Source organism: Clarias gariepinus, chromosome 12 (genome assembly GCF_024256425.1).
Source record: "Clarias gariepinus isolate MV-2021 ecotype Netherlands chromosome 12, CGAR_prim_01v2, whole genome shotgun sequence".
NCBI lineage: Eukaryota > Metazoa > Chordata > Actinopteri > Siluriformes > Clariidae > Clarias > Clarias gariepinus.
The window spans coordinates 5,966,429-5,987,179 of NC_071111.1; the positions used below are offsets into that span (position 1 = coordinate 5,966,429).

The following is a 20,751-nucleotide window of genomic DNA, read 5'->3' on the forward strand; positions in this document are numbered from 1 at the left end:
TTGGTCTGGCTGTAGCATCTGTAGCATTTACTTCCAGTGATTGTACTAAGATGGGCTAATAATGTCAATCTAGGCACTGAACATATTGAGAAGAAAATGCTGTATTTTCTTGAATAATACTGGGGGCATAATGCAAATATGAAAATATCTAAAAAGAGCCACTTGACAATAGTGATGATCAGGGGTATATATAGGCTGTTTAAATATTTGGGCCCAGGGGCCAACAAGTTGTGTTTTAAAAGTGCGTCGCATACATAGTACCCCCACCCCTACTCACCTTGAGGGCAAGGAAAAAAAGTTCAGGCTCAGGAATTTTTTTTTACCGTCAGCCCTGCAAATAAAATTGGATTAAAACTTATAGTTAAAACCCACAGCAGTGGTGGAGCGTCATGTTCGATGGACAAATGTGGTTGGAAAAACAATCTGAATGATCATGATGGAAGATCAGTTAAAAGCTTAGTGAAATCAAATAATAAAAAACTGTAGAACTCATAGCTATTTTTAATAGTCAAAGTAAGAGCATTTCCACACGCACAGTAAGAAGAGGACTTAAGGGATTGAGAAACAGCTGTGTATCCTTAGGAAAAACACATTAGTGAAGCTAATGCTTTAATTTGCTAGGAAGCATAAAGAATGGATTGTGGAGCGATGGAAAAAGGTCATATGGTCTGATGAGATTGGATTTACTCTGTTCCAGTGTGATGGGTGCACCAACATGCCTCGTGCCGCTCAGGTCTAGGCTCAGCAACGTTATGTGGCAATAAAATGAAGTCAGTTTTTTTTTTCATCAATGGATTTTTTTTTTTTCCCCTTGATGGCCTGGGCATATTCAAAAATGGCAATGCCAGGATTCATTAGGCTCAAATTGTGAAAGAGTGGTTCAGGGAGCATGAGAAATCATTTTCACACATGGTCACCACAGAGTCCTGACCTTAGCTCCAGTGAGAATGTTTGGGATGAGCTGGAAAAGACTTTACACAGCGGTCTTACACAAGATCTTGGAGAAAAAATATATGTGACTCTGCAAACATCCAGTTTGGTGTTGTGTAAATTATGTATATTTGCTGGGCAAAAAAAAAAAACCCTGAAGACAATCTTGGTGGTGTACAGCTTTCATGAAAATATAAACAAAGAAGATGCCTTACTTTTTCTAATGATCTAATGATCTAATGTTTTTTTACCCTGAGGACAACTTAAAGTTTAACAAAGATTTGGATTGTTTCCATGAACCGGTATATTTGTATTGGTATTAAAATTGTATTTTAACTGCAAACAGGCTATACTTATTCAAACTTATTTTACATTTTCCCTTTAGGATTAATAAAGTACTATTAGTAATATATGGGTCATTCTACAAAAATTGTGGAAAGCCTGGTTGCTGTCATCGATTACATTACGGTTGATGCCAAAATCATTTAAATGAACATAACGTGCACATTACTTGTACATATTCAGGAAATATAGCATTTACTTTCAATCATGAAATACATTGTCTTACTTTAATGTTCAATATTTATTTGTGGCTTTTTTTTTTTGTTGTTTAAATAAATGTGTTGTCACTATTATCATACATAGAAATGGGACCATATACTTTTCATCGAAAGATATTTTTTCATAAAATTGTATTCACAATAACATCAATATCTTATAAAAATAAACACTATTGAACACAAATCATAAAACAATAACTGGTTATAATTTATAATCTGAAATAAATATCAGTCATTCCAAACTGTCATTGGCGTTATTGTTAAAGAGTTTAGTTTTGAAATACATTTAACGATTTGAAATTGTTTGTGCGTCAAAGGTCACTAGATAAAGAGCACTGGACAAATGCAAAAGGTATGTCATGTCTCTGTCCATTTGTTTAAAAATGTCATAATTTATTTAGCAATTTTGTGCAAAGCTTTTAATTCCGTCATTTGTTTTCGCTCACTCACTCATCGTCTATACTGTTTTGTCGTGTATAAAGTGTTGGGGGGACCTGGAGCCTACCTAAAAACCCACCAATCACAGGGACAACATGCAAATTCCATGCACACAGACCTGCGGGGGACAATCATACATGGACCCAGGAGGTGCAAGGCGACTACCACTACACCACTATGTCGCCATCATTGGTGTTACTCATTTTATAATTAGAACAGTCACAAATGTGACATAAAAACTAATTACATCTAATAATCCATTGTTTGTTTTTTTACACATAAAACCATGTGGTCTTAACTATTTACATAATTGTAAAAAGTGTGATTTTTCCTCTAAATTGTCATTGGTGTCACCAGGAAGAGAAGTAACACCAGATAGTAAATGTATAAAAGAAATTAAGCTTTACGTTTTGTGGATTAATAAACCTTAAAAAGTTTTAAGGTTTGCTATTAAAGAAGTTCTGGGTGTGAAAGAAGATTTTTATGACCCCAAGAGATTTTTATGTTCCAAATTCCACCTTTTCTGTAGGTCAATACTTAATTAAAGTATCTGACGACATCTGCTGGTCAGATCCTGTAATTACAGTTCAGAAATCTGAGCAAAGGCGGCGAAATTAAATAAATCAAAGCATTTTTTCCTAATGTTTTATGCACCATAATTCAATAAACATTATATATTTATTCCTAATATATTTGTCATTTATATAAAAGTTTTGTAAGCTTTTTTTTCCCACGCGTTACTTCTTGGACGTTTATTTTGAAACTCCTCAGAAACGCTAACTTGACTAGCTGGTTTCCTGTTCACAGCAGCAGCACGCACACACCAAACATTCTCTAAACACTTTATTTAATCACATCTGTAGCTGTAACCATGATGCAATTCATTGTGAGTATTTGTAAATTCTTGTGTGCGTTTAATTAATCTTAATAAAAAAAACTAAATCCTTAAATCGTGACTTAAATCACGATGAGCTAGTTAGCTTAGTTTGTTAGCTCGTGACGTTAGCAGATCTGTCCATAGATAATACTGGTTGATTAAAAAAATATTTTTAATGTGTAAATAATCTTACAGGATTTTTTTTTAAATATAATGAACAAATGAAAATATATCTAATATGTGTGGTAAAGTGTAAGGTTTTGTGTTTGTTTTTGCAGGTTGGCTTTACTTTAGGGAATGTGGTTGGGATGTACTTAGCACAGAACTATGAGGTTTGCTTCAAATGTATTTATTTTATAATTTATCATTTTATATTATGTGATATAATATTATATTTCTATGATATAATTTGTATACACTTTGTACAGTTAAAAATGTTTTTAAACCAACTATAGAAATATTTTTAATTGAATACATAAATCTACATTTAGACAAACATTTTCATCAATTGCCACTACACTTTTTTTTTTGTCCTAATTCAAGTATTTTTCATGCTACAAGTGTAATGCTTTCTGAACTTGTCTTCTGCACTTCATAGAGTTTGTAGAGTTTCTCCTAAAAGTTTCGCTGTTTAACATCACACACATAAATTGGGTTAAAAGCTATATATTCTCAGGAGGTAAATAATTTTATTATTGTATGAATTATGAGGGTTTGTTTTTGTTCAGATAAAGAGAACGTTATGAAAATTAATTCGTGCTCCAGGATAGTTTGCGATGACTTCCTCATACTTTTAAAGATGCTTTACATTGGTAACTGTTAAAGAGAAAGAAAAATAATCTAGGTAAATTAATACACACAAAAGAACAATTAAAAACAGGCTGGTAAAAAGAAATCAAAGAACACAGGGGAATAAAATGCAATACAGTATATGATAGTAAATGTGCATGAGGTATGCATCATTCCTGTCCTGGTAAATTTTCTTCAAACATCAGAAAGAAAGAAGACACCAATCCGACAGCAAGCCTAACTTACAACCTGTGAATAATTATTTATCAAATCAAAAACACCCAATTAATTTTTATTTATATAGCGCTTTTACCAATGGCCATTGTCGCTTAGCAGCTTTAGAGAAATTTAGTAAGTATCAAATGAGTATCAAATATGTGAGTAAATATGTATACATTAAAATTATCAGATTCTCCCAGATGAGCAAGTTAAAACTCTCTGACATGGTAATAGGAAGAAACCTTAAGAGGAACCAGAATCAACAGGGAACCCATCCCCATCTGGGTGATAACTTATCGCAGGGGTTGATCTGCAGTCGTACTGTGTGTTAAGAGGCAGGAAGTTCAATATAACAGGAAAAGTTAATCCAGTTTTAAGTTCGTTATTGGAGGCTCTGGTACAAAACTGTGAATTTTAGTCCTAAACTATTGAGTGACAGCAGTCACAAGTCAAGAGAGAACAGCTGTCTGCATCAACTGAGGCCTGGATCGTATGGTAACAGTCACAATTTATAAGGAGAATATATGTATTTAGTGCAGAGTGCATGCAGGGACTCCAGCAGGACTAACTATGACAGCATAACTAAAAGGGAGAACTAGAAGGAAACAGACATGGGGGTGAACTGGTATGTACAGTGACAAATCACTTCACCGTCAACAACCCTGAGTGATCAGTGAGCGTAAGGAAGACGGCATCTAAACATACCAGTTCACCATAATACTCTACGTCCATGAGTCCCCTAGATCTGCTGCTTTACCTAAGGCAAATTTATTTACAAAAGAAAATTTATATATACATTTTTACTTGCATTTAAAATGTTTATTTATATATATATCTATATATATATATATATATATATATATATATATATATATATATATATATAGTATGTATATATTTATATGTATTTTTTCCAAATGTCTGTCTAAATGTCTGGTTCTTCCGTCTGTCTTTAAGGTTCCTAACATCGCAAAGAAAATCGAGGCCTTTAAAAAAGACGTGGAGGCGAAGAAAAAGCCTCCAGAGTGAAGCGGTTGCCGATGATGTCTTCTGATGATGTTGATGACACTTTGTTGACACTTTGTTAATTTAAAAAAATCAATAATAATAATTTTAGGTCATGTTGTGATGATGAGGCCCAAGATGATTCTCCATAAGATGAGTTAAAGTTAAGTTAAGGATTTAATTGTATATACATACAAACACATGCTGGATGTAGTCTCCTGCAGGTTTCTTACAGATCTGTATGAATGTGGACCAGATTGAAACCTGAAAGGACCCTGAGTTTTTAGAATTTGGGGTCAAATTTGTGTATAAAGAAAATCTAAGTGCACTTTATGAACCCGAAAAGGTTTGAAAAGTTTACGTTTCAGCGAGACTTGATATTTTAAGCTATATACCAATAGCAGCCCAGAAGTTCATAGTTCTTCAGGTTTTTTAAAACACTTCTGGTGAAATACAGTAGATAATTAGTGCAAGTATATTTACTGCACAAATGCAAACTGGAAATTGTAGTTATTGTGTAATCATGACTTGAGAATAAATGTCAGTTCTGGGGATTAACTATTGCTGGGGTTTTCTTCCTTTCATTGTCTTTTTTTTTAAATGACAATTTTACAAATGTCACTGCTACATATTATTAATGAATTATGAACAAAAGATCCATATTAGTAAGTGATTTTTAAGAGACAATACACTCACTCACTCGTCTTCTATACCACTTTATCCTGTATTCAGGGTCGCGGGGACCTGGAGCCTATCCCAGGGGGCTTAGGGCACGAGGCAGGGTACACCCTGGACAGGGTGCCAATCCATCGCAGGACACACACACACTTTTTACACACTACGGGCAATTTGGGAAAGTCAATTAACTTTACCTACATGTCTTTGGAACGTGGGAGGAAACCCACCAAGCACAGGGAGAACATGCAAACTCCATGAACACAAAGACGGGAATCGAGCCTGGCCGGGAATCGAACCCAGACCCTGGTGATGCGTCGCAACAGTGCTAAGTTTTTGAGATTTTCTGTAAAATACATTTTCCTTTTATATACTATTACTATCCATATTCCATTATTTAGCATTCTTTTTTTTTGTCACTATAAAAAGTACAGCAAAATTAGAGGGTCAGTAATGCTCAATTTTGGTATTGTTTATAAACTATTCACAGCCACAATGCCTCATATTACATTTAAGCAATCAGGTTTAGGCAATTTATTAATTAAAGATGAGCAATTTAAGACTGAATTGATATACAGATGATAAATAAATGTAACTATTATTTTATTTAGGAATATTTTGGCTGCCGTTGTTGTGAGAAATGTGGCCAGCAGGTGGCAGCATTAACAAGGGAAATAAAAGCCCATCCAACATGCCACTTAGGATAGTTGCCCATTTTAAGATATATCCTCTTTTTTTTTACTTCTATAAATTGTGTAAACGCTACACATGTTATAAGGAAATAATGTATTTATTATTTTCCATCATTTTAATCCAGAAAAGTAAAATGAAAAAAGAAATTGTCAAAACTGCATACACAGTAGCAAATAGCTTTACACAAACACCCACACACACAGCAAGGAAGTCAAATATATAGTCTAATTGTACAGTTTCGTAATATGAACGCATGTATTAGTCAAACTGTACTAATGATTCTATGTAGAATACTGTACTATGGTAGTGTTTAGGCTTAACATAAATTTTTAAATGCAAATGATGGCTAAAAAAAAAAGGAAAAGTATTACAAATACTTTTTATGTCTTGTTAAACATAGCTCGTGTGGTTATATAAGATTTGCAGTTATTAAATAAATCGTTTAACTAACTATTAATTTATGTCACTATGGTAAACTTTCCAGTTTAGCGCCTCTAGCGGAAGAAGGAAGAATTTCGATTTCACTTACACGCCATTTTGAAACGCTTATTGTAGTACCTGTTATTTCCACTAGGGGCGGACCCCCCCCCCCCCTCTGACCTAGACGGCGCCATATTTGTTGGCAAACTGTGAGCAGCTGCGCTCTACACGGAGGAGATGGTGGTGTCCTGTTGGGTAAATGGCTGCACGAATCGCGCTGGGGGGCCGATAAAGTACGGCTTTTACAGCATCCCGATAGTCAGACATCATGAGGGGGAGCAGACACAGAGATTATCAGACGAAAGAAGGAGGCTGTGGCTGGCAAGGATCAACAGAAAAGAGGATCCTTCAAAATACTCAAGAGTGTGTTCAGTCCACTTTGTAAATGGTATGTGTTTTTTTATTTTGTTAATGTACAATTTGGGGTAAATGAACAAATCTGTACATGTTTTTTTTTTCCATATATTTCTTTTCAAATATATAAGCATGCATTAAACCAGACACTTATATACTGTATAATAGTAGTACTGGATGTCTGATTAAGATAAAATCAATCTGTCATTTCAACTACATAGAATATTAATATTAATAGCATCATTTGCACTTCATTATTTTTCCACAGGTAAGCCATCTGACCTCTATGCGAGAGCTAATCCAGACTGGGCTCCGTCTTTGAACTTGTCTAGGATTTTACCGCCAAGAAGATCTGCACGGCAAAAACAGCAATCTAAAGTCACTGTAAAAAGGTTAATGTCACAATAGAACATATAAACATTCAATGTATTAATAGATTAAAGATCAAATGCATTTAACCTGTTATAATCCCTGAAGAGGCGGTATGATGGCATACTGTTGCCTGGCCCCTCCACGGTTCGGGTTTGATTCCAGCCTCAGGGGTTTGTGTGCACAGAGTTTGAATGGTTCCCCAGTTTCCTCCCACAGTCTAAAGACTTTCAGATTAGGCAAGTCTTTTATTAGGAAATTGCACATAGCGTGTGAATCTTGACTGGAGGTCTTACTACATGTCACAGTACCACAGTGGAATAAATACCGGTAGGTAGGTTTCTCGCCCGCCATGCAGAAGGTACGAGTTCAACTCCCACACAAGGCAAAACCCCAGCCACTGGGGTCATGCCCAGATAAAAAAAAAACTTGTGCCAAGTTGTGTGTGGATCGAAAGGTCAGCTGCAGTGACCCCTAAAAGAGAGCAGCCAAAAGACAACAACAACGATAACAACAACTGGTACTATTTGTGAACGATTCGTTCTCGACTGAGTAAATAGCGAGTGAGTTTTTTATGATATAAAATGCCACCACAACTGGGACATCAACTCGGAGTGTTATTCCCAAATCCAAAAATATGTTTTTTCTCTTTAAGGAGTAAGGCCAAATCAAAATGGGTATGCATAGCGTCAGAAAGTGAAAGAGGAAAACAATAAGGGTTGGAATCACCAGGAATCACCTGATACCATATTATCACAATAATTAGGTGCTGATTCGATGTTTCTTGATTCTATAACATTCCTCAATTTATGTTATTTTTATTATTTTTTTTCTTTTTAGATTGTGTTACAATTTTAAACAAACTCAGCAAATAATTCACCTGTTCGACACTGGATGGGTTGCATGCCAATGTGTGAAAAGTTTAGAGCACCACCTGTAGGATTTTAGAGGAACTGCAACATTTTACCACATCCAACGCAAGCATATATAAATTGAAAATAATTGTTAAAATGAGTGATTTTTGAAATTAACTAATATACAAGTATTTGCTTTAAACTAATCAACATACAGATGGATTATTTTGGTAAATGTAAAACACAGTTTCCCACTTCATCTGTCAAATGTGCAGTAGTCAGAAGTGATATAATTCTTACCAGTGAATTTATCTTTATCAGAACATTTTGACAATCTTGCTAGTTTAAGCTGGATAATTTTTTTAAACAGTACCATATAAATATGTGTGCCATTGTATTCTATATACTGAAGACATATGTTTTACAGATATGCACGAGCTGAAGAGCGAAGAAGAACGAAGGAAAAGCACGAAGTGGCACGCGTGTTACTTGATCTTCAAAATATCCCACCTCCAGAAGATGACATAAATCCATTGAGTGATGAACCAACCGGCTTATTTTACCTGATGGGAAAAAATGAACCTAAACAGCCCTGTAAAAATACAGACCCTGACGCAGAATACCAGAAACTGCTGACTGAAAATATGATGCTTAAAGCCCAGCTAGACTCTTATAAAATCAAGCAGGAAAATGTATAAGGAGAAAAAATGTGCATAACAGGTGTGTTGTTGGAAGCAAGCAGGCGTGCCATGAATGGTGTCGTCAACAAGGTCATGTGACGTCCAGGAGGCTGTGAGAAATACATGTAGAATAGGAGCTCTGTAAGTGGTCATTCGAAAGGGTCGGTTCCTTGGGGTGGCTCTTTGAGTCTGCTCTTATAGGTAAACATCTGGGGACGCCTTGTGTATCTAAAGAGCCATTTTTATACGAACTGTTAAAAGAATGTTTCTTTTTCATTTAGCTGAAGTGATCTAGAATAATGAGCAAAATGGGTCTGAGTCACTGAAACGTCCTGTTGGATAACTGATTGCATTAAGCAGTAGTTCTGGTTGAATGAAAGGAGCTGACTGAGTCACGAAAACATGTCTGGGAGTCGAGCACTAGATCAACAAAATGATACCATGTTGTTTACTATTGTTATGTCTCCATCAACTGACTAGTAGAGTATAATAAGTGTAGTTGATTTGGTGCCAAATCAAATAATTTCAATTAAAAGATGCCATATTCATTTTTGTAAAACATATGTACCATTAACCTCTCTACTGGGGAACATGGTTATTTTGCAATGAAGTAGAGTGTCTCTGTTCATTTAATATTAAAAACAGTTTCATTTGAACTTTGGGCCTGTTGTTACTTATTTGCTTATTAAAATAGTAATAGAAAGATAGACCAGATAATTAATCAAATAATGTAATTTACAGCATAGATAACATTTTTTGATAACATGACTTGTAAAGTGGAGATTGAAGAAAAGCTGATAGTAGTGGTTTGTTTTACCTTAACCATAAGGCCACCAGGCTCTACAGCAGGATTCCGACACACATTGGCAGAAATTATACCTCCAAGGATCTGACTAAAAAAAAAGAGCCATCTGGGAGTCAAATGAGTCTAGTGAAACATCTGTCACATTGAAAAGAGACATCTAGGTGTTAAAAGAGTAAAGTAGTAGATCTGACTCACTGATAAAAGATCGACTCAATGTCAAATGAGTCAGGTTAAACATCTGGCACACTGAAAAGTGGCATCTAAAAGAGTCAAGTACTACAGTAGACCTGTCCCACCGACAAGAGCCATTAAGGAGTGCAAGGATTTGAATAATAGATATCACTTACAGATAAGACATTCTGGGAGTCAAAAGAGTCAAGTAATACATCTGACTCACTGAAAAGATCCATGTCAGAGTCAATTGACTTAAGTGTAAAATCTTCTTAAGATCTGAATCACAGAAAAGAGCCAAAATTAGTTTGGACTGAAAATAGCTATCTTGGAGTCAAAACAGTCTAGTAATAGATCTGCCTCAACAAAAAAAAGGTCATCTGGGAGTCGGAGGGATTGGAAAATAAATCAAACTCACAGAAAAGACCATTGGGAAGTCAAAAAAAAGTCAAGTAATAGATCTGATTCACTGAAAATAGTTATCTTAAAGTCAAATGAGTGTACGATTTGACTCACTGAAAAGCTATCTGGGAGTCAAATGAGTAAAACATCTGGCACATGGAAAAGAGCCATCCTGGAGTCAAAAGAGTGAAGTAATAGATCTGACTGAGCAAAAAGAGCCACGTGTCGAATGAGTTGTGTAATAAATATAATTCACTGGATGGGACGCCTTATAGGCAGGTGAGTCGAGTCATAGACCTGATTCACTGATGCAGCCGTCTCAGAATCAAAGTTGACTGAAAAGAGTTGAGGGAAACATTTGGCACAATGAAAAGAGCCATCTGTAAGTTCAGAGAGTTGAATAATAAGTTTAAATCAAAGGAAAGAGTCATCTCAGAGTCAAATGAACCTAATAATAGATCAGAGTTGCTGAAAAGAGACAAGCAGTAATGGAAGTAGTTCAATAAAACAGCTGACTTCACCTCAGAGTCAAATAAGTTGAGTCAAACATCTGACTCACTGAAAACAACGAGTCATTCGGGAGTCGAACAATAGATCTAACTGTGACTGAAAGAGCCACGTCAGAGTCGAATGAGTCGAGTGACACATATGATTCACTGGATGGGAATGAGTAGACAAGATTCACAGACACGGCCATGTCAGTCGAGTAATAGTTCTGATTCTCTGAAAAAGAGTCGTGTGGAAGTCGTGATTAATGTGATTTAATAGTACACATTCATAATCTTACAAGCTGTTTATTTATTTTTAAAGATATGAGTGAAACCTAGGAATAATTAAATACTTCCGGGATTGGCGGCGGTGACAGCCGCGCGCATGCGCAGTGAGAGCAGGAAGTGTGCGCTACAGCTGTTGCTGCCGCAGGTGACCAGCGAGTGGAGCGTTAATGTGCAGCTGCTCTCCAGTTTCTCATCGCGTTTAAAGTCTGAATCATTGCAAAGATGATTTCTCTGACTGATTCACAAAGTAAGACCTTTATGAGATACATCCGGGTCTGTGGGAGTGTTAGTACAGGCTGGGTTTGATAAGCTAATGACTTAGCATCAGTCAGCACTCAGCTAACTCACACTCACTGACTCAACACACTTTAATGACAGTGTGTGTGTGTGTATACACACCCCAGCAGAGGGGAAATGTTGGTGTTCCAGATCTTGTCATGGCAGAATATGAGTTAATACCACACTCTGATATATTGAGTATTTGTCTGTTATAGTTAATATCAAGTGTAAATGTTTCATAGACCTCACCAGCCATTATGTTAAAGACTAAACATCACTGCTGTCGCTCATCTGAGTTCTCAATGCACAATGCTGGGAATGTCACATGCGCTCGGTCGAGCTATTGACCTGCCTCGCCTTTCTTTGTCGTGGGTCCACCTCGTCTCAGGGTCGTACCCTGACGCTGACGGAGTCCTTTGGCAGACTTCGATGTTCCTTCTGCTTCTGAGTCAACAGCCTGGAGACAAACTCGGAAAAAATCTGAGGATCATCTGGATTGTTCTGTACGATGTCGTGGATTGGTCTCCGACGATAATCATGCACAAGTAGCCGAATGATTTCAACATTTTTGGGGGTTGAGTTCGTTGAAGGTCTTCCTGATCTCTCGTCATCATTCAGTGATGTTCTCCCGCTCTTGAAGGGCGCATGCCGCACAAAACGCCACGATTGACTCGCTGCAGCACCGCTGTAAACTTGTCGAATCGTGTCATGTCATCAGAATTTCATGTTCGCTCTTTGTTTTAACTTGCTGTCCATGATGATATAGCAGACGTCGTCAGAATTGCACGCTATGTACACAGTGGAATGTCTTTTGGCAAACTGACTTATGAAGGTCGGTCGGTGCTCCCTGTGACTGTATGTGCAGCCACCCGTTGGCGTGTTACAAACTTTTTAATACTCCTCATTATTAGTAAGGTTCACAATATGAATCATTTAAGGTGATGTTTTACTTTAAAAGAGAAACTCAGACATGGTTTAGCAAACCCTTCTGTTTTATTCACGCCACAGAGATCGGGATGGGACTGACAGGCTTCGGAGTGTTCTTCCTGTTCTTTGGGATGATCCTGTTTTTTGACAAGGCGCTCCTCGCTATCGGAAACGTAAGTATCTCAGGACGTTTTTATCCAATACTCTGTATTAGCTATACGATCTTTTCAGTCTGATCTTTTGACACAGTTTGCAAACACATAGATTACAAATGATCTTAGGCGTGTCCCTATCTCGTCCCTCGAGTTGAATGAGGTTTACATCTTGACAGAGTGATTCTGGATTCTGATTGGTCAAGAAAGTCTTGATTCATTTCCTGTAACAGCAGCAGGTCTGACTGGATGATATTATACAGATAATATTAGAGGTTTGTATTAATAAGATAAAAAGAAACGTGTAGAATCACAATAAAAAGAATGATAAGTAGAATCATTAAAAAAAGAGAACATTTCAAACATTTACATATGGAGTGGTCAGTGAAGATTGATTTAAGCAAAAATAAAAAGTTTAACAATTGATGGATAAGAATATTATATATAAATTAATAAAGTAAAATACAAAAAAATGCAGTTTTAACTAAATAATTTCCTGTTTGGCTCTATGCTGAAATGCTGTGTAACATAAATAATAATAAGATTTTTTTTTAACCCTTTTTATGGAAGGTCTTTGAGAAACGTGCAGCTGTTCAATAAAAAAACGCGTTTTGGTTTTCTTTCTGGCCTCATGATGTACATTAAGTCTGTTTTTTTTAGATTCTGTGCTTATTTATTTATTTATTTATCTATTCATGGAAGTACAATGTAAAAGAATAGAAACTTTTAGCTTATAATGTATCTGACTAATATTACACGTGAACCTACTTCTGTGATGAGACTTTTAGCCGCAGTAAAACATTTGAACCGTGATGGTGTCCAAGCACTAGTGAAACTCTGGGATAAGTGCATTAGTGTAACAGGGGATTATATAGAGAAATAAAAGGAGTTTTTACTGTTTTTCTGCACTTAAAAGTCCCGGTTTTATTTGAACGTAGGATCAACGTACTGCCGTTTACAATGTTCCTCAGTTGTTTTATGTCCTTCCTTTTTCTTCCTTTTCTCGTCCTCACAGATCCTGTTTGTGGTCGGCCTGGCGTTCGTCATTGGCCTGGAGAGGACATTCAGATTCTTCTTCCAGAAACACAAGATGAAGGCCACCAGCTTCTTCCTCGGGGGCGTGTTCGTGGTGCTGATGGGATGGCCGATTGTCGGAGTGGTGCTAGAGTTTTACGGCTTTTTCCTTTTGTTCAGGTGCAGAGCTTAATCACCTTTTGTAAAAACCTTTTGGTTTTGTAACCTCAGGATCGTAGCGCTGTGTGATTATAAGGCGACGATAGATTTAGCAGCTTTGAGACGGTCGTTTGGAAATGTAATTGTGACCCTATTAACAGCTTTGTCTCGTGTGAAATTCTTGTGTAATATAGTTTAATCCAGAGTCATGGTTTCTGAAATTATTCTCTTCCTCTCTCTCTCTCTCTCTCTCTCTGTGTGTCCAGGGGTTTCTTCCCGGTGGTTATCGGCTTTGTCAGGAGGATACCCATCCTGGGCTCCTTGTTGAATCTGCCTGTCATTAGTGGGGTAAGTGTGCTCACTAAGTAGTGCCCTACACTCACCTGCACCACAATCAGAACAATCGAGCAAATACAAAAAAAATAAAGTAAATGATTATGGACTGCGTAGTGATTACACACCCGGTACTTTCTTAACTGAAATACAAGTAAAGCTAGTTCTTATTTTTGGCTCGCTCAGGTCTAAAGTACATGATTTATTTTTTAAACTTCTTTTTGATATCATAAGCTCATCTCATGACTTTCATCATTGCCTTAGTTATTGCAGACTATAGGATTAGGTTTCCCACTTTTTCTTTTTTTTTTTTTGACAAATCAGTTTTCTGTTTATATCCAACCATTTTAATAGGTTAATTTAATAATTAATATTACCATATTAGCCTTTTTTGTTCAAGTTCTCCTGCCACCGTAGAAACAAAAATAAACCAGAAAGTAACATTTTGTAAAAAACAAACAAACAACAAAAAACGGACCAGTTCTGTAAATAATGTATGGACATCCAGATGTGTCAGGGTCATGCGTGCACAAACAAACTTGAAAAAACATTTTCTCCTTTATGCCTTTCTTTACTTCAACAAACCAGTGAGATTTTACTTCTGTTGTGATGTCATATAAGAAGATCCCCGCCTCCAGCTTGTTGCACAGCTCTGCTGTTCTCTGGAGAAGCGGGCTCAGCAGAAGCTTCTTTACATAGACACTGAAATGGTGCATTTGGAAGAGGAATGAGATATATGGAGTTTGAGGTATAAAAAAAAAAAAAAAAAAAACAGTATTTGAGGAGTATTTCAGCCGGAGCTTTACACCACATCACTCTGATAATGAACAGAGACGAGAACTAACACTGCATTCGATTTAAGTGCTCTGGGAGCTTAAAGGAGGAAAATAAAATCACTCTGTTATTTGCAATTTCTTTCTTGGGGTTGTGCATTCAGCCCTCTTGTTGTGAAATGAAGATGAGTTTACTATTTAAAATGTGTTTATGGTCCGGTTTAATGTACAGCACTGGTCATACATAACACTCTTAATCAAAAACTTACTCTGCCATGGAAGTGTATCTAAGAAAACCTGACTATTGTAGGCTTAATCCTGCTTCAGGAGGTGCATTGTGGGTAAAGTAGAAAATCACAGAAGAGAAACGTTTTAGCTTTAAATTAATCTGATCTGAGGACGTGAACTGTGTGATGATTCTTTACTTATAGTAAAGAATCGTGTGTGTGTGTCTGAATTTGTCTTTGTTGTTTTCTTAAAGCCTTCGTAATTCTGAGTGGACAGTCAGCAGTCTCGGTCAGTCACTGCTGCGTCCCCTCCTGCATGTGAGCACGAACTCATCCCGCCTGAGATCATTACATCACTTTCCCTCACAGGTCACATGACCATGCTGCATATTTATACCACAGCAAAGCGCCATTCAGGTCTGGATTCAGACAGGGTGTTATATTGATATAAGAGATCGGTTCTACAGAGGGGACGGGGTGTTCAGTTAAAGATGAATTCGGCTTATCAAGTACATCGTCCCTTTTTTAATGCTGTAAATCTAATGAGAGACAAATTTATTGTTTTAAAACGTGTATGCCTTTTGCGACAGCTGACAGAAAGACTGGAATAGAAATTTCTGTAAATTTGTAAATGAAAGCGAATGAACTCTCTTATTTAAGTCGTAAGTTCTGTTACTGCTTGCTTGCGTCTCTTTATTTTCAGCTCTGTCTGAGCCATGTTTCTTCCTCAGATAATGTAATGAGCCCTAACCATATGACTATGTATGAGCAGTGTTTAAGTCAAACCGTAACTTTTGATAGTGCAGAATAACAAAACACAGCCCTGAGAGTAAAAACTGCCTTTATTTCTCAATATAATGCCCTGCTACACTAATGCACTTATCCCAGTGTTTCACTAGAGCTTGGACACCATCAAGGTAGAAAGTTTTCTCAGTACGCTGGAGCCACGATCTGATTGCCTGTCTGATTCACGTCTGAAACGCCGGCCTCCCAGAACCTCCTTTAATGGCTCATACATGTGGTTTGGAGCGACGTCAGGACTGTACGACTCCCAGCCGAGTTCCTGTACGTGCAAGTGGTGCTGGTGAATAATGTGTCTCTTTCTTCCACAAAGTGACAACAAGTTATCCGTCAATTGTCCAGGATCAGGCGTTCCACAGGACCTTCTTCTGTAAATGTCAATAGTTTTTGCCCCTCCATTCGCCGGACGTATTACCAGCAGTCCCGGTTTGATTTGAACACTCTTGCACTGAATTAGCAAGTAAAAAATAAATAAATAAAATTGTTGTTTACACATTTTATTTGTTTGTTTATGCTATACAAATTAGCTTCAACTAAGTAAATATTTTTGTTAAACATTCAGCAGTTAAAATGATCCTACATTTATCGTGCGTGTTGGAGCCGAATACATCTTTAAACAGCTGAAGAGTTTATATGGGATATTTCCCTAAACTGATGAGGCGTCATTTTAACATTATTGGAAGGATAGTCAGGAAGTAATCAAAAATTATGTAATAAAAAAAAAGATGTTTAATTTATTATTAAATGTAAATTGCTGTGGTATAAGAGGAATAAACACTCGTCCTATTCCATAACAGAAAAGTAATTGACTCTTGTCACTTGGTGCCGTAACTCTTCTGGCCTCATTGCACCAAGCTGGCGCTGATTAGTTTCCTATAACAGACAACCCCAGTGTTTGATATGTTCAAGATTTTCAGTTTCATCAACAGTTCCTTCCTGTTCGCTCATTTCAGTTCATCCCATTGATGTAAAAATCCCTTACAGTCGTTTGTTTTCAATTGTTTATATTGTTTATCATTGTGTTTTTTCTCTCTTGCAGTATGTGGACAGAGTGGGCGAGAGCAACAGCATGGTATAACGGACACTGTGGGTTTCGTTCTTCTTATTTATGACGGATTTTCTGAAACAAACTGTTTGTAAGATCATGTTTTACAAAAGCCATGACGATTCGTTCCTGTTTTAAACTGTATGTCAATTATATGTGTGTGTGTGTGTGTGTGTGTGAGAGAGAGAGAGAGAGATTTTTTTTATTTGTAACCTATGAAAAGTCGATCCTCACGTGTTGGAGCCGAAACAGACATCTGGAGTTATTTATATGCATATTATACGGTTTTCTATTGCTGTATCCAAAAAAGGAAAAACATCCCCCTCTCTCTGTCCTTCATCATGTTGATGGAGGGAATGAGCAGTGATGTATGGGGCGACGAACAACAGCCAGGGGGGTTTATTCTGTTACACTGACGCACTTTGCTTCAGCTGTGAGTCGGACACCATGACGACACTAACGTCTCCAACGTGGGCTGTTAATGATCAGTACTTTATTTTTTGAAAATCTATTTTTTATCAAAGTATTGAGATACTATTGAGTATGCTTGAACTTTGTAAATACAGCAAAGTAAAAAAAAAACATCTGATGTTTGTTTTTTTCAGTTATTCAAATGCATCATAATTCAATCAGATTATTATAATTGAAGGTGTAATTATTAAAGTATTAAATGCGCATACGTGATTGTAAGTGTCAGTAATTAAAGGTGTCCAATTGAGTGTCATTAATCACACCATTAATTATAGACACTTGCAAGTTCACACTCATCACTGATTACTGACACACACTCACCATTAATTACTGACATTCACAAGCACACTCTCGCTTTTAATTACTGACACTCACAACCACACTCAGCTTTAATTATTGACACACAAGCACATATTCACTTCGAATTACTGTTACTTACACTTACCGTTACTACACACATGCAGTTACACACTTAAAATAAATTACTGACACTCGGTTACACATAAATTTTTGACAATCACACTCACCATTAAACACACACCATTAATTACTCTCACACCCATCTTTATTTACTGACACTAGCAATCACACCTTTAACTACTGACACTCTTACACATTCACTATTAATTACTGACACAATAACATAAATTTTATTTACTGTCACTTGCAATCACATTTTCACCATAAATTATTGACGCTCACAATCACACTTACCTTGAATTACCGACATTATTAATTTAAGACACAATTACAAAATTATATAAATACTGACTCTCACAATCATAGATTCACCAAGAATTACTGACATTGACACACACCACTACTAACACCCACAATCTCATGCTCACTTTCAATTACTGACACAATTACACACTGACCATTAATTACTGACATTCCCAATTACACACTTTTACTTTTTATTACTGACACTTTCAATCACACCTTAACTATTAATTCCTGAGACAGTCACACGCTCCCCCTTACATATTCACCACTTATTACTAACACAAAGAATCAAACGCTCACCTTTAATTACTGACACTTGCAATCACACACTTACCATCAATTCATCGCACTTACAATCACACACTCACTATTAATTACTGACACTCACAATTACACACACTCATCATCAATTAATGACAAAATCACACACCTTTAATTACAATCACATACCATTAATTAGACACTTACAATCACATGTTTACTGTTAATTACTGACACTCAGTCTAATATTCACCATTTATTACTGACACAATAACACTCACCACTAATTACTAACAATCACAAATTCACCAAGACACTCTCAATCACGCAGTTACCATTAATTCTCACATTCGCAATCACACACTTACCATTAATAAATAACTTCCATAATCACAATCGTTTTTATTTGTCGTATACACAGGCATACGACAGGCAGTGAGATGCTTACATGTTTACTAGCAACCAGAGAAAATTATTAAGTGTATCCACAATTAAATAAAAAAAATGATTTTGCAAATAAAAAAAAAGGGTATTCACTGTCATGATCGTACATGTGCAAAAAATATATATAATAATTAGATGCTGAACAGCAAGAGAGCAGTAAAAACAGGGTGAGAATTCGCAGCTGAGGTAGTTGTGTTGAAAGGGGCCGACTTGTAATGTGATATTAATCCAGGTTGTTGTCTGTGTTCAGAGCCTAAATAGAAAGTGAGAAGAAGCTCCTCCTCATATTCTTTGTGTTGGCCTTCAGGGAGCAGAACTATAACAGAGAGAACAGTCCATTATTGGGGTGCTTGAGGTCCTTCACTATCTTCTTGGCCTTGGTCCAGCACCACTTCCTATTTTAATTGAGTGCAGGTCAGGGAGCTCCGTGTGAATGATGCACTCAGCTGATCGCACCACCCTCTGTAGAGCTTATCTGTCCTGCATGGTGCTGTTCCCAAACCAGGTTTTCATGTTTTCTGCCAGGATGCTCTCTATGATGCAGGAGTAATAGTTCCTTAGCACCTTGAAGGGCAGTCTAAAGTTCTTTAGGCGTCTGAGATGGTAGAGATGCTGGCGAGCCAGATGTGACAAGTCCTGCGTGATGTAAACACTGAGGTACCAGCAGCTGTACACATTGGGGTCTTGTTGACAACAGGGGACTGGTAGTTCTTTTTCTGCTCTGTGCTATTGTTTACTGGCAACTCCTTTGTCTTGCTCATGTGCAGGATGAGGTTGTTCCACAGGTTTTTAACTTCCTCCAAGTAGACCACAAGGGTGTCATCAGCAAACTTGGTGCAAAGATGGTGGAGTTGATGGTGCCCACACAGTCATTTTTGTGCACTGAGTAGAGCAACGGGCTCAGGACACAACCGTGGGGGGCTCCAGTGTTGAGAAAGAGAGGGAGGCTGAGACCTGTCTGCCTTACTGCACTTACTGATTTCTGCCAGTCAGGATGTTGGAGATTCACTAAAACAGAATTCCCAGGTCCTCCAGATGAGCCTTCCAAGTGTCCATGTGACTTGTACCGTATGTAGAAAGTGTGAGATTGCATCTCTCGATCATCTTTCGATCGGTTTGGATGGTATGCAAACTGTAGTGGGAGTGTAGCAGATATACTACCCCTCCCTGACTAGCCTTTCAAAACACTCCATCACAACTGAGAAAAAAAATCCAACAAATGCTTAAAAGCTCACTATTAATTACTGACACTCACAACATTAACATCACAGTCAGTGAAGGATACACAGTTAATTAATAAATGACAATTAGTTGATATTGACAATCGGTTCATTCACTCAACACTCACAAATCATGACAGTAAATTAGACACAACTAATGATACTTCACAATAAATCAACGAATTATGCACAATCAATAATGTGACATTCACAATCAAATAATGACAATAAATTGTTAGCCTCACAATCAGGAAAAGGTTAGGTTTTGTATTTATACTGTACAAAAATTACTCATTCACTCAGTGAATGAATGAATCAATCAGTATAGCAGAAATTGGTCCAAATCATAAGTGTTTCTTGGGACTCAACATTATTATTAAAAAAATATATGTTTATTTTTCTCATGAAAAATATATTTACATTTTTTACTTATTTTTCTTTGTCATTTATTAAAAATATAGATATTTTTAAGTTTTAATACTTTTGTGACTTTTTTTTAGCAAATATATAGCTGTTTTTATAAAAAAAAAAACTATGTTAAATCATGCTATTGTAGGTTTTGTAGGTAGCAACTTAGAAATTAGAAATTGCTCTTTAAAAATTTAAGTTATTATATATTTAAATTATAAAGTCAGCACCCTGGTTAGGTTAGAGCTAAAATTATTTATTAGCATAATCAGAATTGTCAATTAAAACAATTACTTTTCTATGAAAAAAATTAATTAGTGTTTAGTTACTTTTTTTTCTTTGTTTGGTTATTGAAAAAACAAATTTCTAAAATGTAAGTATTCTTATAATGCATGATGTTTGTCAAAATTGGAAAATATGGCAGAAGTTCAATT

General features: G+C 36.6%; 3 protein-coding genes across 4 annotated transcripts; all 3 read left to right on the plus strand.

Moving 5' to 3' along the window:
* Positions 1 to 2,703: 2,703 nt before the first annotated feature.
* Positions 2,704 to 5,376, plus strand: stmp1 (short transmembrane mitochondrial protein 1). The gene is made up of 3 exons (XM_053508776.1): positions 2,704 to 2,814; positions 3,084 to 3,137; positions 4,771 to 5,376. Exons 1-3 carry the CDS (start codon positions 2,800 to 2,802, stop codon positions 4,840 to 4,842), a joined length of 141 nt encoding a protein of 46 aa, XP_053364751.1. The 5' UTR covers positions 2,704 to 2,799; the 3' UTR covers positions 4,843 to 5,376.
* A 1,397-nt stretch (positions 5,377 to 6,773) lies between these two features.
* LOC128534455 (uncharacterized) lies at positions 6,774 to 9,579 on the plus strand. Its single transcript, XM_053508884.1, has 3 exons — positions 6,774 to 7,054; positions 7,289 to 7,412; positions 8,671 to 9,579. The coding sequence occupies exons 1-3, from the start codon at positions 6,844 to 6,846 to the stop codon at positions 8,939 to 8,941; spliced, it is 606 nt and encodes a 201-aa protein (XP_053364859.1). The 5' UTR covers positions 6,774 to 6,843; the 3' UTR covers positions 8,942 to 9,579.
* Positions 9,580 to 11,142: 1,563 nt separating this feature from the next.
* On the plus strand, positions 11,143 to 17,402 carry golt1ba (golgi transport 1Ba). Of its 2 annotated transcripts, none has more exons than XM_053508248.1 (5): positions 11,143 to 11,324; positions 12,365 to 12,456; positions 13,451 to 13,629; positions 13,875 to 13,956; positions 15,196 to 16,097. In XM_053508248.1, the coding sequence occupies exons 1-5, from the start codon at positions 11,300 to 11,302 to the stop codon at positions 15,202 to 15,204; spliced, it is 387 nt and encodes a 128-aa protein (XP_053364223.1). In that variant the 5' UTR covers positions 11,143 to 11,299; the 3' UTR covers positions 15,205 to 16,097. The 2 variants fall into 2 exon arrangements, with proteins under 2 accessions (XP_053364223.1, XP_053364222.1); XM_053508247.1 differs by lacking the exon at positions 15,196 to 16,097 and adding an exon at positions 16,782 to 17,402 and having other exon boundaries at positions 11,151 to 11,324.
* Positions 17,403 to 20,751: the final 3,349 nt, after the last annotated feature.